General features: G+C 44.5%; 1 protein-coding gene across 1 annotated transcript in view; it reads left to right on the top strand.

Annotated features, from left to right (window-relative positions):
* The window catches only part of EPHA4 (EPH receptor A4), a gene marked incomplete at both ends in the record, with an annotated part of 88747 nt that overhangs the window by 22170 nt on the left and 41268 nt on the right, over nt 1-25309 (top strand). The window contains one exon of the mRNA XM_079539667.1: nt 13299-13454. Coding sequence (XP_079395793.1) covers nt 13299-13454 — 156 coding nt within the window. The remainder of the gene's footprint in view (nt 1-13298; nt 13455-25309) is intronic.

Genomic DNA, 25309 nt, shown 5'->3' with positions numbered 1-25309 from the left:
TGGTGCTGATGTGAGAAGACTCGCCTGTATGTTATTAAGCTGGTTTTATGAGAGTAGTGATCAGGCTGCTGAGTCATTATATCCATTTTACATTTTGAATTTTAATTGCTTTATGGAGCTTGTTAATTTTTGTTTAGTTTGCTGGTGGCTTATAAATGATTATCTTCTCTATCAAAAAATGCCGCCAGTTCTTTCATCACTGCTTCTGTATGGTTCAACGCTTCCTACAAATATTCAGGCAGGACTTTACTCTAGATAACTATTATACTGCAGCTTTGAAAATACTGGGCAGCTTTGTTTTGCCTTGTTTTCCTCTCCCTGTTACCAGGAACAGATATCACTCCAACAACATGAGTAACAATTGGAACTTCTCAAGAATCGGCTAACGTGGGAGCTAAAACCGCCCAGGTGATGCATTCATAAGCAGAAGCATATAAAGCCACAGGAGAAGTCATTATGTCCACATTTTTAAGTCATTTGGTGGGGATGTATCACTGTTTATTTAAATACTCTTAGTGAAAAGCTGCTAGGAATACACAGCCTGTGTGTGGTATGCAGGTGACTCTGCGTGGGGGTTTCCAAAGGCAACTGTTCCCTGACGTTGCCCTACATGGGGAGTTTGAGACTTTCATTTGTGGATTACTCACTGCCCCTCTGTATTGCACGTTCACCTCAGCTTTCTAAAAATGCAGTGGCAAATCACATTGCACTAATGGAAAGTGCTGTGGCCTAGAAAACAGATTTTACTGCTGACAGAATGGGCTGATGAAGCCTGAGCTTGGAAGGTATGCTATTTTTGACTGAAAAGTGGTGCGTTCTGAAGGTTTGCTGAATGCAGTAATGTGATTTCATGTTCTTCTTTGTTAGTCATCGCTAGCTGCTGGTGATGGTAATGGATGCTCTTAATGTTCAACATTTAATCAGCTGAAGTATATGTCTGTCTGCTTTTCTTTCTCAGAATTTGAGAGGATTGTTATCAGTTTCGTATATTTTCTGAAAAGTCAAAAGCAGCTTAGAGAAGGTGAACAGAGATCTGTTAAATCCATTTTAGAAGCCTGTGAGTGCAAATGAGTGATTATGTGAAAAGAATTTGGTCTTTTCACCAGCTGAGGAGATGTCTGCAGTAACCATTGGCTTGTATTCTTTCTCCAACCTTGCCGTGACCATTTAATGAGGTCTGATTCAGACTAATTCCCACAATCTGTAGGTTTTATTCCCTGCTGAGACTGGAATATTTGGATGTCAACTCAGACATATATTTTTCTTTTTAATTAGCACATCTGATTTTTTTTTTTTTCTCCAAGGCCACAACCTCTGTCCCAATCCAGGCAGGTGAAATTTCACAAGCGCTTTATCATTGCTCATACCTCAAGCATCCGGACACACCTTTCTAATTGTCATTTATATCCGCCTGTCATTGCCTCTGGCATTTGCTGACTTCACATTTCCATGTGATTTACTGCAAAACATTTTGTTTAACAAATCACCAGTGCTCACTGACAGGGAAGTCCCCCTCAAGAAGCTGAAATAATGATTGCTTTCGTATTTGCTATCCTGAAATAGATTCTAAAAAATCAATCTGTCAGAATCCACACTTTGGATTTTGCATACATGGAGAACTCTTGAAATGGGAAAACTCCGACCTTGAATCTGTGAGTGCTTTGAATTGCAAATACTTTTTGTAATTTGCTGTGCATGTAGCAGGGTGGACGAGCTCAGAGGTAGCACAGTTAATCCCCAGTTGCAGGATTTTGAGTGCAGTTGGTTTCTGAGTCAGCGTCAACTCTGCAAATATTCAGGTAACTATGGAAGTATTTGGATGCTGAGACTGCTCCTTAGCAGTTCTGGGAGTGCTTTTAGTGGAACAGCCATCCCTTCTGTCTTGTGTACTCAGCATCTGGCTGCTCTCTGAGTACCCTGTATGTTGCAGAGACAGGAACTGTCCTGGGCCACTTCTGCCCGTGGCATCTCACTGGGTATGCCATGGTGGGCCAGAGTGGGGTCAGGAATGGGTTTGGAGTGAGTCAGAGCCCTGGCCAGCAGGCTGCTGCCTCATCTCCATGGCTCGGGAGCATAGGGATGACACAGGCAGATCTTTAAGACCAAGGATGAGCCCAGTGCAAATGTTCCCACATGGTAGTGAGCTTCCTTGGTGTTTAGGGCAATCTGGGGTAGGGGACTTCTAATTTAGACCTGGAATTTTCTCTCCTTCTGTTATATGTTAAACTTTATACTCTTCTGATGTCCTGAAATGACTGTGCAGGGGACAGGCATGTTTGTGTATTTCTGAGTAATGTCACTAAGTGTTCTCAATGTCTAAACCCACTTACTGTTGACAGAGGTGATTCATATGAGTCTTTTGAAAGATTGCTTATGTACCATGATGAGTTGGGCACAATTTAAAAAAAACAGCTCAATTTAAGTGACGCATTTGCAAAATGTAAGCAAATGCATAAAAATAAAACATGGTGAAATATCCATCCCCCCCTCCCCATGTTAGTGGCTGATCTCATGCATCCAGAGTTCAGCCTGGCATAGTGCAAATTTACTGGTCCATTAGTGGCTGCTATTTGAGTGCACCTTCACAAAGGAAAAATACATCTTGAGAATAAACTTGACGTGTCAGACGCACCACAGCCAGAGCATTGCAGCCCTGCTTGTCCTTCACTGTGCTGCTCTACTGTCCCAAAATGCACAAAATACTTATTTTGGTTGTTAGAAAATTCTTATTTGTGTGTTTGCATGTGTATTTCTTAACAATAGAATGAAAGCGAGGAAAAGTTCATGAAGTGATTGCAAGTAAAGAACACAGAAAATCAATATGCTGGTCTGAGCATTAGGATTCAAAAGAACAGGTTCTCCTGTGTTTTCCTGGTAGGCTAATATGGATTTTGCTAATCTAGTGATGCTGTTTGAAAACTGAAGCAAACAGTGGTCCTGTCTGGGGTACCTAACAAATTGATGGTGAGAAGGCTTTGGTGGTGGGAGGCAAAAAGCAGATAGTGCTGTGGTGGGGTGTGCACTGGGGGGAAGCCTCTGATGGCCAGGGATGGCTGCGGGGCTCTTCACAGTGTTCATCCATCTGTAGTTGCATGGTGCTTTTTAATGTGTGAAACTTGACAGTCACAGAAACACTGCGAAGGCACTGGGTCTCCTCAGGATGGGTTTCTCTAGTTTGAGATGAACTGACAGATAGTAACAAACGGAGAGGAGGGGGAACATGTCTGCTTGGCTGAAGTTTGGAAGCAAAAGTTACTCTGTAGATCTGTGACATGGGAAAGTGGAATGTGTGTGCGGAAAAGAGATGATGGCCTTGTGCACCCAGGTGTCTGTGTCATGTAGGTGTGATGTTACCTAATTGACAGTGCCTCAGTCTCCTGGGCTATCCAAGATGCAATTGGGATACTACTGATAGCATTCTGTTAATTGTCGAGGCAGAATTAAGTCTTGATATGATGTACTGAGACTAGATAAGTTGTGCTCATGAGAGCCATGAACTGATAGAGCTTATCAGACCAGGGAGAGCGTGGCTGATGGGAAGGATGTGAGTCACGCACCGGCACGGAGCGCTGGGGCCTTGGCCAGACTCAGAGCCAGGTTTCTTTCCCGGAGTGAATTTTTGTGGCCTGGATTGAAGTCAGTGGTGCTTTTGGCCATTTCTAAACAGCTGCTGCTTACCGCAATGAATTTCTTTGTTTATTATCTTGTGCTCATCTACGTATTGTGTAGATATTTGAATTAATAGCTCAATCGTGTCAGCCACGAGGGCTTCTGAGCCAAAAATGTGATGTTATTGGTAAGCTTATTTGCCAGTAGTTCTGTAGGAGACGGATGCCTTTCCAGATTACAAGCAAAACTGTGTTCGTTTTGCCGCTTTCCCCTAATTGTCAGCCACGTGACATCACACCGCAATGGGACACGAGGCCTTTCTGCATCCCCATGATGTGGGTACAGGCCCTGCAGGCTGGCGCTGCCTGTCCCCATGTCGTGACTCAGGGCCTGGCCGCCACTCGGGCCGGGGCTGGCTCTAGTGCTCCACGGGAGCTCCTGCATGGCCCGGGGCCTTCCACAGGGGAGAGAGGCCTCTCCTTCCTTCAGTGGCACTGGCTGTTACTTCAGCTCCTGAGGAGCCATAGCTGCAGTGCTGGGGATACTGGGCTCTCTGCGGCCCAGCTCTTGGCCCTGCAAGCACTGCCCTCCTCTGCCCTTGCGCTGTAGTGGAAATCTCCCTGCCGCACCCTGCAGTGCAACCTGCACCTCCGCTGCTCTCCTGGGGCTGTGGCTGTGCCTGGGCTGGCACCTCCTTCACATCATTGCGAGAGATGACCCCCAGCCAGGGGTCCTGCTGCTATTCGTGACCTGATGCTGCACCCCAGTGCTGCTGGTGATGTTTTTCTCCACAGGTGCTTCCCTCTCTTGCTTTTATTTGTTGGTGATAAAAGACTGTCACAGATAAATAGACATGTTCTCACTTGACTTGATAATTTGCATGGCACTGCTGAAGGTGATTTATAATTTATACATGGAAAGGATTTGCTGATCTCATTAATAACTTTCCAAACATCCAGATAAATGTGCTATCTCTCTAAATCAAGTGAACTTGAAACAGCAAAGGTATTCACCTGCAAGGGCTTCTGGCACTCTGTTCTTTCCCAGACAAGAGGAGTTTGACAAAAGAATGTGGGAACTGCCAAAATCCGTTTCCCCTTGCAGCCACCAGATCACCCCAAGGTGGGGGATTCCACCTATTCTTGCTAAATTATTCCTCTCTTATTCTTTCTAAATTATTCCTCCCTACTGAAAGGCTCATTGACAGGAGCATACCCAGCTCCTTTGATTTTCAAACAGGGACAGTTTCACAGCTCCGAGCAATACAGCCTGTGCTGGTATTTCTCTGCCTTGCTCCTAACCATCCTGCCAGAGAGCAGGTAAACAGCTTCTGTGGGCTCCCTTTGCACTGTGAGAGGAGGGCAGAGGCAGCTCAGCAGATTCCCTGCTGAGCGTGCCACGCTGCTGCCGTGGGTTTGTTTCATCAGAAGTAATCGCCTCTCTCACATGGATGCCTTGTTATCTGGAGATCTCAGGGTGCTCTGTACACACTCATTGCTTAATTAAACCTCACAACAGCTTTTCAGCGTTTCTATTGTGAATTTTATTGCTGCTTTATAAGTGCATAAACTGAGGCAGCGATATTGGGTTTATACTTTGGGTGTCTGTGAAGTTGTAGAGGTCAATGAAGTGGTCCCAGAGGAGCAGCCTTGCTTTCCCCTCAATGCTGCTTTCTTACCACTACCTCCTACGGGAAGAGGCTGTGTGCATCCATGATCCCCAGGGAGATGACCTGAAATTTACTTAGCAGATTGTGAGGCCAGATTTGCTGGAAAGCAAAAGAATGATGTTTTCTCTTCAAACGATGATACACATCATCACTATGGATGGAAGAGGAAGGTTAGGAAGCTGTGCTCAGTATCTGACAGAGCCAGGAACTGGAGTAAAGAGACCTGCAGAAACCCTGCAGCCCTTGTAGCCATGAGATCACACATTGCTGAGAGGCACCAGGCCTTAGGTGAGAACAAATGTAGAAGGTCAACTCCAAGATGCCTCTCTGTATATTGTATATTGTTTTCTGAATTGGATATGAGTTTGAAACAAATCCGTAACCTCATCTTCAGAACTGGGTAAAAAGAGGTATCCAGAGAAATGGTGGGAGTTTGAGTCATTCTTCTCTGCTTTCAAAAAATCTTTGGTAGAGAATGCCGAGTTCAAATAAGGTGCACTTGCACAGCAGCCATTTCGGGCACTTCTGCAAAGTGTGACTGCATAGAATGGAGAAATGTACAGCTTGGGAAATCTAAGGAGAAAAGCACAAACAATTGAGCTGCTGTTTTCCTGTCTTGTTGAAATTAAGCTTCATGATAATCTTTGCATCAGTAATGAACTAGAAGTGGTCATGCACTCCAAACAGCAAAGGGCAGAGAAGAGAGAAGCAACTCATCAATGTATGACCCTCTCTAAAATGTCATGGGTAATCAAGTGTGAAGTACTTAATGGATCATGATTTGCACTGCACTATTTTGATTGATGTACTACTTAGTAGAGGATTGATAGTTTTTTACAGTGCTGTTGATGGGAGCCTCTCAGCAGTACCTCCTCTATTTCCTCTAGTGCTGGGGAAAGCCGAAGCAGCATCTGTTTGAAGCCATTGTGTTCCAGTGTCTTTGTGAAACGGTCAAAAATAGTGCAGAGTTGTTATCTTGCTTAGACCCTGATCTCATCAGAACTGTCTATATTTAGGCATCTTCCAAAACCTTTGTGTCAAGCAATTCTCTAGGAAGACAAAAATAGCTTTTTTTTTTTTTTTTTAAACATGCTGTACGACCATTTAGAGAGGATGTGATGATTAAACCATATTAAGGCATCTTGCTGTAGCTCTAGAGCTATCAGCTTTCCGGTTAGCTGGGAGGACTTGGCTCCTGTGGTTGTGATAGGAGTTCAAACAGTAGCAGAAAACATTACAGCTCTGCTGCAGTGAGTGGCATTCCATTTGCACAAAGGAAACAGCATTAAAGGATTTATGTGCAGAATGAATCCACAAATTCTTGTCAATAGGAAATTCCTTGGAGGGGATTAATGTAATAATTACTTAAGGCAAATGGCAATGTCTCATTAGCATATATTATTAAATAATAGAAAATAACTTCTTATTTATCTTTAATGCCTTAATCAGTACTTATTTTCAGTGCAAAACTTCAGATGATGGCAGTTAGGAGCAAGCATATGTGTTAACTGGTGACGTTGGGGATACGTGATAGTAGTTTTAGGCCTTTCAGTGTCAAACTGTACAGCACTCTGTCTCAGGCTTTATCTAATTTAGGAAGTTTAATTGCCTTTTTACAGAGCTGTCAAGATTTAGGAGATGAGAGATAATCCCCCGCTGGCCGGACAGCGCTTCGAGATGGGGATCTCTGTTCCCATCAGCGCTTTTACACAGCTGGGGAGAGGAGCTTGTAAGCAGGATTAGGGCTTGTTAATGTGGAGATTCAGGGCAATTAACCAGCTTTCACTGTATATTTTAACACTTCACTCATATTTTTTCTGTAAAATCTAGTCGCTTTAAACAAACAAAACCGTCATGCCATCATTCTTCTTATTTAAAAAAAAAATATGAAAAAACCTCTTAAATTGACTTAAAATCTGTTAGTTTAGCGATTCTCCTCTTGCTGCTTCTGTTCAAGGAAGGCTGTCAACTTGTTTTTCTAATTGAGTAATTATTTGAAACTGATTAGTTGACTCATCTCCTAAATCTCCCAGCTTGCAGAAAGGTGATTAAACTTTCAAAACTGGATGAAGTCTGTGATAGAGTGCAGTGACAGCATGAGCAGCTGGAGCCGGAGAGCACCCGACACTGAGCTCAGTACCATGTTAAAGGTGCTCTCAGCACTTGCACAGGCGTGCTGGCAACGCTAGGGTTGTCTGCGCTGAACAAAGGAAGGCAGCCCAATTTCTGCATTAGAGAAAGACAGTATCTTGATTTAAACTCTTATTAATTCGTAAATTAATGAAAATTTGAATTTTTTATTAAAATCGTTGAGGTCTGGTTCCCCAGCTCAGCAGCACATCCTTGTGCATTAAATCTCCTGGGCGTCAGGAGCTGTGTGTGCCTGTCATTCTCTGCTGGGCCGGACGCATGGCTGTGGGCAGGGCAGGGCGTCCTGCAGCCCTGGCAGAGCAAGCAGCCCTTCCCATTTCCGCTGCCCGAACGCTGGCCGCTCCGCCTGTCATTGCCGGTCCTAGCAAACTTCTTCCTGCAGAGAGCAGAGCAGCCTGGGATTTTTGTTGCTCGTGGAAAGTGCTGACTTCTCACTAAGACAGGGTTTTTATTTTTTTTTTACCCAGTCCCTTCATCTTTAGCTTTCAATTTTTTTTTCTTGTTTTGATTTCAGACAAAACAAAAGGGCAGCAAATAGTGGGCTCCTTTTCCTTTTACAGTGCCTTGATAGAGACTTCCCAGCTGAACCTCCTAATGTGAGGCTGGAAGGTAGGCTGGGGAAAAAGTGGTGCCACTGCTGAGTGGCTCAGTGCCCAAGGAAGGGCTGAGGTCCTGAACACTTTCTTTGCCTTGGTTTTTGCTGGTTGGGTTGGCTGCCTGGCCTTCCAGGCCTGGAATTGTCACAGGGGCACCTGTGTACGTTAACAGGCATACATGGTACCGATGGGATGTGTCTGAGAGCACGAGGGCTTTGCCTGTTGACAGGGAGCAGCCATGCACTGGCGCCTTTGATGTGCTGTGGCAATTGGCAGCTGCAGTTAGAGGTCTGCGCCTCATCCCTTTTCTTCCAAGGATGCAGAAGGAGACCTTGGATGGTACTGGTGGTCCAATTCCATAGCAAAGATCTCCCTGGCTACCCGTTCCTCACATCTTTCAGCTTCTGCCAGGTGTAAGCAGGTGAGCTTCCTGTTCTCCAGGTGCAAAAACTGAACTATCCATCCACCAGTCACTGACACCATCCTTTGTCCTCACCTTGTGATGGGTTCAATCTAGGCTGAGCCAGCACAAGGAGGGAAACTGCTCCAAAGTCCCAAAATTGTCTTTAGCAAGAGTGTTTGTGCTTCTGCTTGTCATTCATACAATAGAAAAATGGGCTTGGCGTGTGGAAATACTGCTGTGCTCATTGGAGAGGGGTTAAAGACGTGGAACTCAATGTGTAGAAATTATACAGTTGTTCTTAAAAGGAGGTAAAATAGGCAGTAAAGATGTTGCAGCATGAACATCAAAGGAATGTGACCTTACTTGGAAACATTATTTGCTAGGTTGCATCTAATTCTACAACCTGACTTGTAAGAAAGGCTGAAGAGAAGACACTTTTATTATTTTTTTTTTCCCCTCTGGCTTCTAAGGATCTTTATTTATCACCCTCAGGGGCATTACAGTGAGTAATTAGATTGGACCAGGAGAACGACTTAATTTTACAAGAAACTCATTAATTCATCCTATTTAAAATCTTCTCATTTCACCCAAAACCAATTATGCTTGTAGTGGCAATGATCTGGAAAGGCATTGTCTCGTAGGCATTAGGGGGGCTGTTGGGGCTCCCCTGGCATTCATGTCGGGGAGACAAGGGTGACTCCCTTTCTTTGACTTTTAGGTCAAAAGAACTAGTCGCTGGGACAGCTTGACAATTAGAAAACCCTGATGAGCATTTGGAACTCAAACAGCTGTACAATAACAGAGGAGTTCATGGTGCGGGGCAGAAAGCTCATCAAAAGAGACTATCCAAACAATTGAGTTCTATAATTAACACACAAAAATCTGCTCAGAAATGGTAATAACAGTAAAAGAGAGCTGAGAAGATGCTGCCTACTTATGTGGCAGATGTGGTTTTGTTACAATCTGAGGGAGAAAATCCATCCTTTTAAAGAGTAGGAGGAACATTAGAGGGGGAAAATAAAAGTAACTTCTTATTCCTAAGGGTGCAATTAAAGCATGAGCTTAAAATATTTTCACACAGACAGGAGCCGTTGAAAAAATAACTGCTGACGACAGAACATATAATGTGCTATCAAAGTATTTGATACACACATTTCTTTTCGGTCTGAAACTTATAAGAAAAACACTGATGTATTTTTTCTGAAATTATTTGTTTTGTCCTTCATTTAACCAGGAATATTATTCTTGGTTTTTTCCTCAAAGTTGGCTCCAGTGCCTTTCCACCCGCAGACTGTCAGCAGCGTTACCCATGTGCCCAGTGGACACGGGAGCACCGTGAGCATCTCTCATCCACTGCTGACCCCATGGTGGCTCCAGCCAGGGGGAGCCCATCCCATGCAGAGCACCTCGACGGTGGCACATGCAGCACTGGGATTTGTAAGGGATGGCTCTGCAGCCCAGGCTGCATGTGCTCCATTTTCTTGAACAGCTTAAAATGCTGAAGGGGACTTTTCTCATTTTTATCCAGAAATCAGAGGAAAAAAAGAATCAAAGTTTATTTTAAAATAGTTTTTAAAAATATTAATTCTTTTTAGTTGCAGTAAAATAGGAGTATGTGACTAGAACTCCATGCATTATGAAATTCTGAAATCGCTGCCTGAAATTTTCTAATGGAGAATTCAGCATTTGGCAAGAGCTTGCAAGCAGACTTTCTAGCCCACACATGTTTTTTCCTTTAAAAAAAAAAAAAAGCCATAAAAACTAGAAAATCAGGCTTTAATGAGAAAAATGAAGTTTGAAAAACGGCCTGAGAAAATTTACATGGAGATTGGACTGAAATTCCGTAATTCTTCTGAGCTCTGACGTGTATCGGTTCGGTCATTTTTGTTTTAAAAAAGAACCCCTGTGGTGCTGGCTGGCACTGCTGGACAAATGCCGCCTGCCTTTAGGGGAAATAGAAATCAGATAGATTGTAACATGGCAACTCCAAGATATCAGCATGTTTATTTCAAGCTGGCGTCCATTTAGAGTCGATGAGATTTGTTCTAAAAGAAACTGTGAGCATTTTGATACTGAAATTTTTTTTCAGAATTTTCTTTGGATACAGTGCAGAGGGCCGTAACCTTGCTGTGGGTGAGGTGAATGGGAGAGAAGATGTCTGTTTGTTTTTCTTATTGTTGTTTCTTTAAGCTAACAGAAAGAGCTAATTAAGGCAAAGCTAAGGAACACAGTTTGTACAGCACACGTGAACTCATCTTCTCACATTGGAATGTTTTGAAAGCTGTGTAAGAGTGCTGCTCGTGGCCCACCTTGCCCTGCAAGCCCTTCCTAAGACAGCAGCGGGATGAAGATCTGCAGGCAGGCAGGATGTCCATGGAGCAGGTTCTGCACGGGCTGTGTGCTGGCCTCTGAGCCAGGGAGCTCCTAGGCAGCTCTTCTGCTGCCTGCCCTGGCTCTGCTGGTCATGGCTGCGGCCGCAGGGCTTTGTGTGGAGCTGCCCTAGCAGGATTAGATTTAACCAAGAAGTGACAGTGCCACCGAGCTCTGGGAGTAAAGACTGCTGGCTTAGTGCAGCATGTTCTCTAATGCAGTTTTGTGCCACGTGCTGAAATGTGGTGATTCTCAGAGCACACGGAAGCAAAGAGAGCCGATGGCTCAGTCTGTGCAGCTGGAGCAAAATGGCTGTGTGCGCTTCAGAGCAGTCGCTGCACTGGGAGAGCCTTCTTCAGGTCTTGAAATATTAATGATTGTGGCTTAATATAGTAGAAAGCAAAATACAGTGCTTCAAACAAAGGGGAAAAATCCTTGACTTACAGTGTTGACCTTGCAGTACCCACTGCATCCATCTATTACCTGTAAAGGGAGTGAGCAGAGGAAGGATCCTCAACCCTGCTCTGTTTTTCTACCTTTCCAGTAAAACACTGGAGTCAGTGCAGAGCTTGCAGCTGTGAACAACACCATCAGAGTGCTCTAATACTGGGGAAATGCAAAATGTAGCTCTTCATTTAATAACTTCTGTGAACAATCATGCTCATATTAAAATAATGTTAGAGTTCGTGTGTTTTTCTTTGAAACCCTTGAATAGCAGACGGAAGCAGTTAGTGTGCTCTCCACTTGGACTCCTGTTTCCCACTGTACTGACTGTGCTGCTGGGCTGAGGCAGAGGAGCAGAACCAGGACTGAGATCTCAGCTCAGAACCAGCTGCTGTTCAGCTGGCTGCACGAGGGCTTGTAGCAATAGCACAGCTCGTTCACCACGTATTGCAAAGAATGGAAAGTTAATTTCCTTTTTTCCTTTTTTTTTCTTTTTTTTTTTTTCCCTTTTCCTGATCCATTCACTTCACAAGCAGGAGCCGTGGCTGTGCCCAGCTGACAGGCTGTGCCCAGGGTTGTGCCGTGCTGGGGGCACGCTGCTGATTTGGCCCCACCACTCCTCCTGCCAGCACTACGGTTTCTGATTCTCCTTGAAGCCCCAGGGCCATTTGAAGCAGGGCCAGAAAGCACCTTGCGAGTTGAACCTTATCTAATTGCGCGATGTGTGTAAACTCCGGAAGCATAAATCTCAGTCATTTGAGCAATGTGTTTTTATAAGATTCTCTGGTCCAGTGGCAGCCAAAGCGAGCAAAAGCGAGCCGGTCTCCCAGCGCTTCTGCAGATGGTGCACGGCACGTCGTAAAGTTAGGGCTCGTTAGGGAAATTCCAGAAATGGCTTTGGTTAATGAGGGAAGCAACTTGCTGGTTTATGAATGTGTTACTAAACCCCTCCCCGTTCCCAGTATGGACAGCTTCATTAAAGAAGGGGAAGGAAAGGAGAGCAGCTGATGGAAGGTGAGCAGGAGAAGGAGCCTGGGCTGGACAGGGCTGGGTGGGAACTGTGCACTGCATTGGGCAGGGAGATGGGACTGTGGCACTAGGGCAGTGATAAATGGCAACGTGTGAGGGGGGCTTGGTGTTAGGGCAGCGATCAGTGGCCAAACATGAGTGGGAGTAGTGCAGCAAATGCCTGGAACTACCTTTCCTTTGTACATGTTTGTGTACTTGCGTGTTTTCTCTTTGTCCATAGTGCTGAAAGCAGGGTGGTGGTTGGCTTTTATCTCGAGCCAAGGGAGAAATTTCTGAGATGGCATACGCGTTAGCCACTGTTAAAATGTGTTATTAATGATACTAATGAGTTTTTTCCAAGTGATGTAAAAGTACCTATCCGTGTAAGCATTGCACTTACAAAGATGATGTCATGGAAAGCTTGCCAAGCCGCACATGGGACCTCATGCCAGTGGTGCAGTCAGTGATGAGTCCTGGCTTCGGGGAGGGGAGAGCACTGCTGATTTCCTTTGCTGGGGATCGGGAGCCAAATTAATTCTGCCTTTCCAGGAGGGAGATGAGCCATTTCCGGGCATGTCAGGCATATGGCCTCGCTGCCAATCACAGTGGGTTCCTGTCCCATTCCCTCTTAAAAATTGGCAGGGTCTGGCTGTCAGCTGCCATTCCTTAAGCGGTCATAGAATGAAGCAATTGCACACTTTTGTTGCATGCTCTGGTGTCTGTGAATGCAGGTGGATGAGGGTTAAACAGCATGCAGCTTCACAGTAAGCAAAAAGAGGCAGCTGATCTTCTGGCAGCGTCAACACAAGTCCATAATTTTTTTTGCCATCTCTAAGCCAAGATGGCTCTTGTTGGAATTAGAAATTGGTATCTCCTGACATAGGAGTACTCATTAAGAGTATGATGATTTTAATTCTTCACCTGGGGCTAAGAGGACATCATTAGATCCTTTTGAAATGTCTCCTGCCTTGATTTTAAATAAGTAAGTCAGAGATTTATGGCCACAGTCTGGGCAAGTAACACTCTCCCTTCCTGTCCCTCTCTCTAGCTTGCAAAATCGGATACTACAAGGCGCTCTCGACAGATGTTGCGTGTGCCAAATGCCCGCCTCACAGCTACTCCATCTGGGAAGGCTCTACCTCCTGCACCTGCGATCGGGGCTTTTTCCGAGCTGAAAATGATGCTGCGTCCATGCCCTGCACTCGTAAGTTGGTATTTAAACACTTTCTTCCCTTTCCATCGCCTGTTTCTCGTACTGCTTGGAGAGCTGTGTCTAAGAAGTCCTGCTTCCGATAGCAGCGTCCATTAGCTACTGCAGCTCTTTGCAGAGGAGGTTTGCATTTTGGATCACGCTTCTGGGAGAGAAAACACTAGTTTTCAGCCCTGAATTCCTAACAGTGATATGGTTGCACTGACCCTTGAGAGATTACAGTCTAAAGACTTGCAAGCTTGAGCAATGGAAGTAATTACAGGTCTAATTTCCAGTCTGAGGACCTGTCTAGTAGATGACATCACTCTCCATATTTAAATTATTGGTATTTCTAGAAATTGTGACATCTTTTTTTTCATAATTATATGATAAGGAGTAAATATATAGTATTTATGATTTCATTAAATATCTAATTTGCACAAACTATTGCTGATGGCCCTTAGGAATATAGGAGTGTTCCTCCAAAAGGCATGGTAATAAGAAATTTTAAACCATAATGAATAAAACCTCCCCAAAAGTATGGTTTACTTTATCCTTTGTATATAAATACATCCTTTGTATATAAATACATCATGCACAGCAAATGGAATTATGCTTCAGTTCCACCAGAACATTTTCAGCATGAGAAACAAAAGGCGTAGCACGCTGAGCACACCCGCCGAGTTACTGGAACAGCTCCTTGTCCTGTGTGTTGGTTCATGGGTTAGGCAGCCAAAGACCTGAGACTCTAGACATGCCCTGGTGTTAAATCGTGATCATCTACTGCCTTGGTTTTTGTTTCTGTAGGAGCAGAGTAGTTTGAAACCGTAAGTGAAAGGGCTGTATTTTACTGGGGGATATCCATGTGTGACTTTCTCTGAAAGCTATTGAAAATGCTTCCAGATTTTTGGAGTTCAACTGTATATTTATGTAGCGTGTGTGTCTGTGAGGGAAGGCTGAGATATTTCTTTTGTAACATTTTAATATATTCCAAATTCATTTTAGAGAGATGACTCACATTTGTTTCAATCTTAATTTCTCCCTTACAAGGCAGAAACAAACTATGTCCATAACTCAGCAGCACTCATCCCTTTCCCACACCCTGTGATTCCAGCTCTTCCTCAGTGATCTCCTTCCTTTCAGCTGGGAGTTTTGCTGGGTGGTGGCTGATCAGGTCTGGGTATAGTCAGGAGCAGCTGCTTTAGCTTAGTAGGAAAGCAGAGAAGTCCCTGTATCTCTTGCCAAATGCTGATTGGGGATAGAAGTCTAGCTGTGATGTGAAACCTCACTGAAGTTGAGTGGGATCGTGCTTTTTGTAATACTGTTTACACTAGAAGATTTCAAACTTGACCGTTTTGATAGGGAAAATGTCTTTAGCAACAATAAAACTATTGTTCAGAAGATACACTCTAAATAGCATTATACCAGCAAAAATTTTCTCATAAAGCTCTGGTTGTAGCAGCTGACATACTGACCAAATAGAAATCAAATTAGGAATCAGCTGGTTGAATTTAAATAGGCACGTGTGGGACTGAAGTATGAGGAGAGAGCAAAATAATTCCAGATGGGGGAATTGTGAGCAAATGATATGTATGTTTGCTTACATTGCAAAATGTACTCTTGCAAGCCTAGCCTTTTTTTGTCAAGTCTTGGACTTGCTTCTGGCAGCCTTCCCCCTTCTGGTATTTGGAGGTCAGTCAAAGTTGAGGTCCCCTGTCTTGGTCTTCTACAGTGAAAATATGGAGAGTGCAAAAGAGAGGGCAAGGGCCTGGTGTTGGCCACAGTCTTCATCTCTGCAGATGTGATGTGCAGAGAGGCAAGCCAACAGCACAGTCCCACGGCCGCCTGGCCCTGGGAAGCAGGCCTGTCTCTGGACATTTCATAGCTCTGAATTTTCACCAATAGCTTAAGAGCTGCTTTTTCTGTGATCCAACATGAAGTAAGACTCAGAAGTTATTTTGGAGCTGGCTGGTGGGGCTGCTTTGCTCACTCACACCTTCTCTTCATTGCTGGAGCGTGGCTGTGGTGGTGGCAACTGTGCAGGCCCTGGGTGCAGCCCCTGGGGCCTTGTACAAAAATGGGGTCAGGAGGCTCCTGGAGGGCCATCCTTTGCCACACCAAGTTGCCTTATTCCCATGGGTTTTAGGCAAGTGCCAGGAACCATTGGAAAGGCCTGTGTTGAAGGAAGGCCCTCCGGAAGAAACTCCCTGTTTGTCTGCCTCTCCTGACAAGATGTGGAGACAGAAGGGACCGTAAACATCAAAAGTTCTTTCAGATAGATTCAGACTCTAATCAGTTCTTACCAGTTGGTTAAACCAGGTGACAAACCCAATTCCCTTGTGCTGACAGCCATAATAATCAGGCACCTTCTTTGTTCATTATGCTCTCTTTAACCCTGGTATTCTCATTCGGCCCTGCATTTAGTAATCGCTCAGTGTGACGGCACACTAATGAAGAAATAAAACACAGTATCAGAGATCCATTCTTTTAGCAAAAAGATAGACTGTGCTCCACTGGCTTGTAAAATCAGCTTTCTGTTCACTTGGAGAGCTATTAGACCAGGTGAATAAAAGTAACATTAGGTAATTTGGAGACAACACCTGGAATGGACAGAGGATTGATCCTTTCTTTCTTATTTCTAAACAGTTTTTAAGATGAAGAACTTCAGGCTTCTTAGGATGTGTTTTTGTAAAACTTTGACCCTTGGCTATTGATTTCCTTTGCTAATAGGCTGGCTGGCCTCGTCGTTTATCTTGCCTTCTAGGTTGGGTGAGGAGGACTGTTATGACTTTCCATTAGGCTGTCTGTGCCAGTGGATGGCAGGGAATTGGTGAATTCCCTTTCCTTTCCTTCCTCACAGCTCACATGGTACGTACTAAACAGCTCCTCCTTCCTGATGTGCTGGTCAGAGGAGGTGCTTCAGAGTTTCCTGGTTCCAGAGCACCACTATCTGACATTTCTATCCATTGTTGAGTTGTAAAAACTGTGCTTAACCTTCAGTTCAGTCAGGCATCCAATCTAAACAAATAGCTGAAGCTCTCTGTTTAGCATTCTTCTCTGTTTAGCTCTGCTGAAGTGAGTGGTTATGTCTGCCCTAAATCTCCTACAAGAAAGGGCAGAATGTGGCTGGACGTGAGTGTAAGAGACAGTGGGCTGTGTTGGAAAGCCAGGCAGGCATAGACACTCTGACTTGCACATACTTAACTGATGCCTCTTTTCCCTCACGCTTCCCTCATGGGAATAATAATCATTGTGTCTGTCACCACCAAGCTGCAGAGCCGCCCTGGATCTGCCTCATTGACCTGTGCTGGGAGTTTAGACTTTGAATGCTGAAGCACAGTGGACTTGTCAGCTGTGTGCTTGGGCGTGGAGGTGGTTATGATTGACCTCGGGTTCACTTGAGCACAAACTGTGGCAAACACAGAAATTCTCCCTTTTGGAAGCATTGCAGAAGTTGCATTAGGGCAAATATTCAAACCTTCTTTGTATTTTAGTACTTGCTGAGGGAACGGGCCTTTCATAAGGTTAGCAGTCCAATGGGGAATAAACTGCCTTACCAGGATCCATAAGGCTGATTAACAGTCAGTCTCAATCATGATCCTCATTCTGGTCTTTCTTTCTCTGTAAAGATGTGGCAGCGAGACTCCCTGAATCGCAGCCTGATGCAGGCAGGTGCACTTCCCACCCAGACTAATGGGTGTTGGTCCCACGTCCCCACTGTTAATGAGTCAGGTTCTCAAACTGTTTCTTAACAAACAATGCTTACATTATGAGCAAATATGGGATGGTTTTGTATTGTTTATATTGTCTGTTCAATTCTGATTATTAATGACTTTTAATTGGGAGCCCTCTACAAAATAGAGATTACCAGGCTGTCCAGCTTGAAATTTGTCTCAGTAAGTGACCCTGAAACATTTAGTCTGTTGTTCCACCCAAACAGTCACTGGTTGATTGGTATTTTGGCGTGCCCTGAAATATTTCCGAAACCGTTGCATTTAGGACAGTTTATACCAGAGAAGCTTAGAGATAATGAGGGTGAATTCAGTGAGATGCATGAGAAAAGTGCCTGCTTGAAAAGGGCTTTCTCCAGTTCAGGTTAAGAAATCGAAGAACCTGACTTGAAACAGCAAACATCACTTAGTTGTCTTTACATTCGCCTCTTCTAATTGAATTTAGCACAGTGCTGTATTTCCTCCAGAAAGTATATTGTTTTTAAATTACCATTTCAGTGCTATTACTCAAGGCCCCGGCTTCTAATGTTTTCTGACAGTTATCAGCGTAATGAACCATAATGAAATGATGAGCAATCTACAGTGGAAACTCAATGTGGATTCCACTAGAGCTGTGTGACTGTTGTTAAAATTTGAATGCACATTAAAATAACACTGTCCTTACTTGTTCCCAAGGTTGGGGTTTTAAAAAAAGTCAGAAAGGTCTCAACACTTCGATTTCATAAATGTTAGTCTAATACATGCCCTGAGCTCAGTCTTCTGTGGCACATAATTTATCTAAGAGAGAAATATTTGACCTGCATTTTCAAAAAAGAGTGAATTTACCTACCTAATAACCGTGCTTGTGAAGGAGTAATTACACAGGAGCTGATTATTTGAGCATATGTTTATTATGGTTGCTTAGACTTTTAAATAAACAAATGTGCCCTTTTCCTACAGCTTAACTCGTGCCTCTTCTGAATTTTGAAACGTACACTGATTATCACTGTTCTGGCTTTTATACAGAAGAGTAAGAAAGTGGGATACAGCGCACTGCCCTGTGGTGGCTGGTATGCTGTAGGTAGTTGTGTACTGACTGTGCCATGCTTTCTCCCCAGGACGCTTCTTTGGCACTGAGTCAGTCTAAGCCATGGCATAGAAGCCTGCTCTCTGTAACGTGAAATATCTGCCAAAGCAGTCTCTGTTCTTCTGATACAAAATTTATGGCATAATAATTCTTCTGCACCTTTCTATCTATTCTCACGTTTGTTAAATTATTTCATTCCTAAAGCATCATAGAAGATTGTTCATTATGTAAGCAGCATGTCAGAATGTCTTGTAAGGTACAGTATGGCAGCTGCAGCATCAGAGCGGTGGGTAGACAGCATGGAGACAGTGATTTTTCCTCTCCAGGTGTGCTGGGGAAATAGTTCCTCGGTTGCTGCCAGAGAGGAAGGGCTTTTGGCTGACAGGGATCCCAAAGGAAAAGGCTCTTTTCTTTCGTCTGTGGAGACAGACTGGGGGAATCAAGAAAACACTGCGTAAGGAGAAGTGGTTAAAGAGAGGAGACAGGAGTAATTTGACAATGTGTGTTTATAATCAGTAAGCTTAAATTCATCATTCCTTTAAATACAGCAACTGTTTATTAGCTGTCTTCTGATTTTCTCTCTCCAGAGCCTTAAATTAACTGAGATGTTTATTCAATTAAGCGGGGGCTTTGATTTGGTTAGTCAGGACCCAGTTCTGTAGAGTCAGTGGAGTAAATTAGAGGACTACCAGGGTAAGAAATCCAGCAGTTGGGCCAGTGACAAAATGACATATTTCTCAGGTTGGATTTCTTCCCTGTCAAACTGTCAGACAACCTTCTGGTATTCACAGTAGAGTTTTTCTTTTTATCTTGAAAGAATGAGTGGACACATGGGATGTTGTCTGCATCGCAGCATACCAGAGAAGACACGATAATGTGTCAGAGTACGCGGTGCTGCACAGGGTTCTTACAAGGCCGTTTTTGGAAGAGAAGCTCTGAGCCCACGGAATGGCACCTGCGAGCATCAGTTTTCCCACACTCTGCCAGCAGTAACTGGACCTCTTTGCTTAACTCCCTTCTGGAGAGAAGAGGAAATATCCATTGCATTGTTCTCTGTGGTAAGAAAACAAAGCCTATTGTGAAGCTGGTAACCAGGGTTCTTTGGCAGCTAAGTAGGAAATTGTACATGCCAATAAAATGGGCATTTTATTACTGGCACTGGCCCAGGATCCCTAGCTTGGCAGAACTCCCATTAAAGTCAAAGGAGTCTTGCCCGAGTAAATAAATTAAGAATTGTTTACCAAATCAGATGCCTTATTAAAACCCCATTGTAATGCTAAACATGCACAGAAAGGAGAAGAGACAGGGAAAGGAGCAGATGACTGATATTTCAAGTGGCTGCTGTGTCTTGTGGACTGTTGACTTTGGTCTCACGGATTGTAAGAACACCTGATCTATAATGATAAATGATTGGGAACAGCTGGGCAGACAAGAAGCGTTGGTGCTTGTATAAACTGGCCACAGGAACAGGAGACCTATCCACAACTGCTGAAAGAAGCAATTAGTGGTCACAACGTATACAACTGACAGGAAAGTGTGTGCTTTATTTCTGAGCCCAAACTTACACGGCCCAGGAGTGTACTCTGCATTATAACTTGACATTCAGATGGGTGAAGATCAACAACTAAGATTTATCTGAAGGGCTTCACAGCTCACACACTGAAGCTTTATTGACAGCTCCACAGTTGTCCATGTTTAGTGAGGCCTGATGAAATGGAAAAAGGAGGCCAAGGTGCTTTTTCTTGAAGCTGTGCCTGGCACTGCTTTGCCAGATGTTTTAGTGAGGCAACTTAAAGAGTCTAAAGACATCGATCCTTTAGTAATTGCTTTCTTTGCATCCACTCTAAAAATAGTAAGCTCTTTATTTCACACTCAGCCTTGCCTACAGGGAGACAAATTTTCAGATCATGATTGAGTTATGATATTGATTAGAATCATTAAAGGCTATCTGTACAGTAACGGCGTCGGGAGGTCACATGGAGAGCAGCAGTGGTCATGTTGGCTGGCAGGAGAGCTGAAAGCCCTCGCGCAGCTGCAACACCCAAGTACTTCAGGTAACCCTTCAGAGACACTTGATGTACTTCAAGTGGCATTTCATTGCTCTCTGTATATGTACTCCAGAGTTCTTCGGAGTTGTTCATTGTATGGATCTTTTCTTCTTTGCACCTCTGTATTTGTCCCCTTTATTCTTGCTGTGCTGTACACAAAAGCTGCCTCTCAGATCTCGTACAGCAGAGACGTGCTAAACTTTTCACTGCTTCCGATGCCACATTTCCAGTTAGGCTTTCCTGCCATTAGACAGTTGGAAGCTTACTTTCCTGTGCCTGCTGTTCCTGTAATTCATCAAAGACTTAACTTTTAACAGCTTGTCTGTAGAATAACTAAGGCCAAGCTGCTGATTCAAATCAGCCCGTTCATACTAGACTGCTTTTACGGTACAGTGAATTGTAGCAGTCTGTTCTGTTGTATGAATCTTGTTTGTTTTTTAGCAAATTAGCTCAAGGTTTCTGAATATCCCAACTTCCCTTTGAGATCATTGGAGATGCAGAGGGTCAGCATCTCTCTGAAGCAGGCTCATGAAGAGGATGCTTTTGTCAGCCTTGGTCGGAAGCCGTTGAAGCTTACTGCCCTGTCTGACTGATTAACAAACACGTCATTGGCACTGTGCTGCATTTAGCAGTATGTTTATAGGGTTTTTTCTGCTTGAGGGTGAAGTGAGAAAGCTTCCAACTGTAGCAGGCTATCGTCTTATTTTATTGTTTGTTAGAATAATTTTTAAACTGTATCTAGCTAAGGTCTGCTTTTTCTGCCTCAAAAAGAGTGATATTTTCTTCAAGGAGAGTACGGGAATGGTTAAAGAAGATTAAAGTCTTTTCTACATGCTTGAGGTTTTCTGATGTCTGGTGGGAATTGCCAATGAAGCTTCCTTCCGATTTCACACTGTCAGGCAAATGCAGACTGAATGCGGGGTGACAACCCACTTGAAAATAATTATCCATTGCCCTGGCTGCAGAGGCATCCGTTACCCGATAGAGAAATGTGCTTTTACACACATGCACATGCAGACTGAATTATTTTTTTAATCATTTTCTCCTTCCAGGGCTAAAAAACCTCATCCTGCTCGTTACCATCCGCATACATATCTTTTGAAAGCATCTTCCTTTTTAAAAAGGTTACATTTTAAATGCACTGATCTGGTGACTGACAGGATGCTCATAATGAAGGCTTGCTTCTTTAGGGTATGTACTTGAAATATCTCCATTAGCACTTCCTTGGAAAGTGTGGGTTTAAGCTTGTGTTTTTAAAAATGTTCTCCCACAGATATATCTTTCAACGTAATAAATATTAACTGTACCATAGGTTAATAGTACATAAATGTGGTTACAGTCCAAATACTGATAATATCAGTGTAGCCCTTACTGGGTAATGTTGCTGCCAAAACGATCCACTGCCACCCTCAGTGACTGAGGATGGAGTGGCACGAAGAAAGGGGCTCCTGGCACAGAGCTCTGCCATGGACAGCTGGGACAGTTATGCCTGGCTAGGGAGACCTTTGTTCTCAGTGTCATCAGAGTGGGTCTCTTAAAGTCCTTAATTGCCTTTCAATGCAGTAAGTGTCAGAACCCTGTGCTGAGGTGCTTTTTGGTTTGTTTTGTGGTGTTTTTCCTATTTCTACCTGACACAGCAGCTTATTGTGGTTACTCAGGTCCATTAAAATTGGCCAGACTGAAGCCCACTGCTTTCATCTTCAATGCTTTGTTTATGGGGCATCTTAGAATAGGAGCAACAAACTTTTATTCATCTGCAGCTTTAGTGAGCAAAGGCCTCTGCAAGCTGCTCTGAATGCCTGCCCAACATTTGGGGCTGCTTTTTTCAGCAGTGGGCTTCTGGCTTCAGTCAGCCTGGGGCAGTGAGGAGCATGTCTGGTCATACTGTGGGACAGCAGAGTCTCTCAGGAGCTGTTTTGCCTGGAATCATTTATTTCTCTTCTCCTTTCACAGCCCTTTAATCCACGCCTTCTAACCATACACTGTTGCTGAACTAAATTAACTGGTTTAGTGAAGACAGTATTCTCTATGTCAAACAAGTCTGTCTGGTCTGGATGTAGAAAACTGTAATTGAATTTACTGTATACACCCACAGAGGCTTTCAGAGAAGCACTGTGCTGGGCAGATCAGTAATAAAAAAGGAAGATGTAAAACCAGTGATATTAAAACCTTTGCCATAGCCATTTGAGTGGAGTTCCCCAGCACAGCACACCTGCAGCTCTGCCCTCAGATCGCAGGGCGGCTGTTTCTGTGGGCTTGGCTGCAGCAGGCAGGGCAGTGGCGGTGTGCCTGGCAGGCTGTGCCTTCTGTCTGGGGGCTCGCAGCAGCAGCAGCAGTCCCAGCACAGTGGCGTGAGCAGTCTGTCAGGCAGGATGCTCTGTGCTTCAGCCTAGTGGCTCGGTGGGGCTCACTGCGTGTGGTACTTTCCTTTTGTTGGTGAGGTTGATCCCTGAGGGCATCTGTTCTGAAATCTGAACACAATTCTCAAGGAAATAATCAGTCCAAAGAAACGGCCTGTGCCGCATGGGTGCTCCCTCAGTCCCGCAGAGAGGAGCTGGGCTTCTGGCAGGGCCACCCCGGGCTCATCGCACCACTTGGGCCCTGCTGTGAGACAGGGAAGCTCCTGCAGCCTGCCCGGGGAGGCCTGTCATCCACAGAGATGGCACGGATAAGGTAGCATGGGGAGGTGTCTTGTGATCTGGCAGGAAGCAGGGAGCCGGTCGGGTGATGATTCCTATCTTTGTCAGGGATTTCGACAGCCTTGTATCAGCCTTGCAGGGGCTTGCAGGAGGCCTTTGGCTGGGAGTGGGACCTGAGCGCCTTGTAGGAATGGAGGGAGGGTAGCAGATAGTGGCAGATGGAAAATGCAGCCTGAGATTGTAGTAAGGGTGCTAAAATGCATCAGCCCTTTTAGTACAAATCAGTGCTTGTGCTGTTAACTCCTTAAAAACTGTGCTCTTCCTGAATACTCGTTTGACGGGGGTACATATTGCCAGCTGGCCAAATCTGTCTGTCATTAAAGAGACAGACAAATAGATGCAAAGCCTATAGCTTATTGCAGCAAGAGAAAGCCAAACACAACCTGCATTGCACAACGCGTTTAAGTAAATCTAATAGGAGGGTTGAGGAAGATAGCAAGATTAACTTGACAAAGGTTTGTTGCTAAACAGACTCTTCAGTTCCCCAAGCACAGACACACTGAACTTGCTCCACCCCAGGCCTTCCATTTGCTTCGTGGCTCAGCTTATTTTGATGGCTTTATTGTGAAGCAAGGTTTGTGAGTTCCAAAAGGGGAATAAAGTGAAAAACCTCTGTCCTCTCTGTTCCCCTGTGCCTGCTTGCGGTGCTGGTGAATGGGCAGCTGAAGGATCCTGCTCTCAGTCAACCGTGCTCGTACCCTGTTCTCTTTGTGATCCCCAGGTCCCTCTCTGTATGTCCCTCATGCAGGTCCCTCTCAGTGCTGCTTTGCGGGTGCCTGCAGCCTCCCACGGCCACGAAAGGGTTTTCCTCTCCTCTGGCAGCGTCTCTGTTGTCAGAAACAAAGCAAATCCTGATCACTATTGAAGGAGCAGATACGCCCTGTGTTTCAACATCTGAAACCAGGCCCATCAATCTGAAACTGTTCCCCACTCCCAGTGCCAACAGCTCCATTAACAACTATGCTCCAGAAAGAAAGGAAATTGCTTTTCCCCTCGCTGCCATGTCAGCCCACCATTTGGAAACTCCCCCGCATCTTCCTTTTCATGCTGGAGGTGGTGCGCTCATCTCTGTGACCTGCAAGCATCTGCTTCCCTGGTTTTCCGCTTCGCTGCGTCTCTGTTTAGACACTGCTATGCCCTGTCCCACATACTAATTACTGACTTTTTGCTTCTGAGGAGCTTGATTCATTCTGGCACATTTTCCCACGTGAAACTGGACCTAGAGCCTTGGAAAATATCTTAATGGACACCAGAGTAAGTCTGAGATTAACCCCAAATTGGCTGCTGTGTCTGAGCTAACAGGCACGTCTTTAGGACTGTGAGCGTGGCAACTCCCAGGGTGCAGAGCCTGGCCCTAGAGCAGTCCCAGCTGTGGCAGTGCAATAGCAGCAAGGTAACATTCTGCACGAAAAAGCTCTTTGCTTTTTCCCATCTGAGTCTCGCTATGTAGTAGCTGCTTTTTGCATACTGGTTTTTTTTCCCTGGATGTCCTCAGCGTTGCTGGTGCAGAGACCAAAATTGAGGCTCGCAGTCCAGTGGTGCAGCAGCAGGGGCTGTCCCTGTTGCAGAGGTTGGGCTGTGGTATGTCTGCTCATGGCAGTAAATCTGCCTCACAGCCCTGGCTAGCCCAGAGACTGTACTTCAAAGGTTTGGCAGGAAGGGAGGATTTCTCTCCTCTCAAAATGAATATATTAATTTTGTATTTGTGAAGTTGAGCACAGAGAAGCGATCCTTGCTCAGCTGCTCTTGCAGCAGAAGCTTTCATCTAGGCACTGATGATAAGTAGTAGGTACATTTGACCTCTGTGTAATTTAAGACTTTTTCCTTACCTACATGCCTCTCCCCAAATCCAAATACTGCGTCCAGTTAACATGTGTTAGGTCCTGGCAGCTTCAAGCACGGGCCCAAGGACATGATGCAGCCCTCAAAGCCTCCCCCTCTGCATTGTGCTCTGAGCTCAGCCTTCCTTGTAGCTGCTGATGAACCCAGGCAGCCACAATTCGTCTTCACCACCATTACCTTTTGATGGCTTGACCTCCTTGCTGCTACACTTGAGTCACTTTATGATTTCAGCAGGATTTCACTATTATTTATTCAGTTTCCAGTTAAGCCTCTTGGATGCTTTTGTACCTTTGACATATGAGAGACTGAGATTAATTTATTTATGTGGTTAATCAGACTATTGGTGCTGCCTATTTTTTTTTTTTCCGATTTCTTAACATTGGATGAATAATAAGAATTGAAAATCTGGAATGAAACTTGTAAGAACTTTCCTTCCTTTCAGCCAGCAGACCTAGTTGAACACTTTTGAATTCCAACCACCAAT

This window comes from Tetrao urogallus, assembly GCF_951394365.1.
Source record: "Tetrao urogallus genome assembly, chromosome: 9".
Lineage (NCBI taxonomy): Eukaryota > Metazoa > Chordata > Aves > Galliformes > Phasianidae > Tetrao > Tetrao urogallus.
The sequence above is the reverse complement of the archived record's forward strand: the minus strand, read 5'-3'. Positions and strand labels throughout refer to the sequence as shown.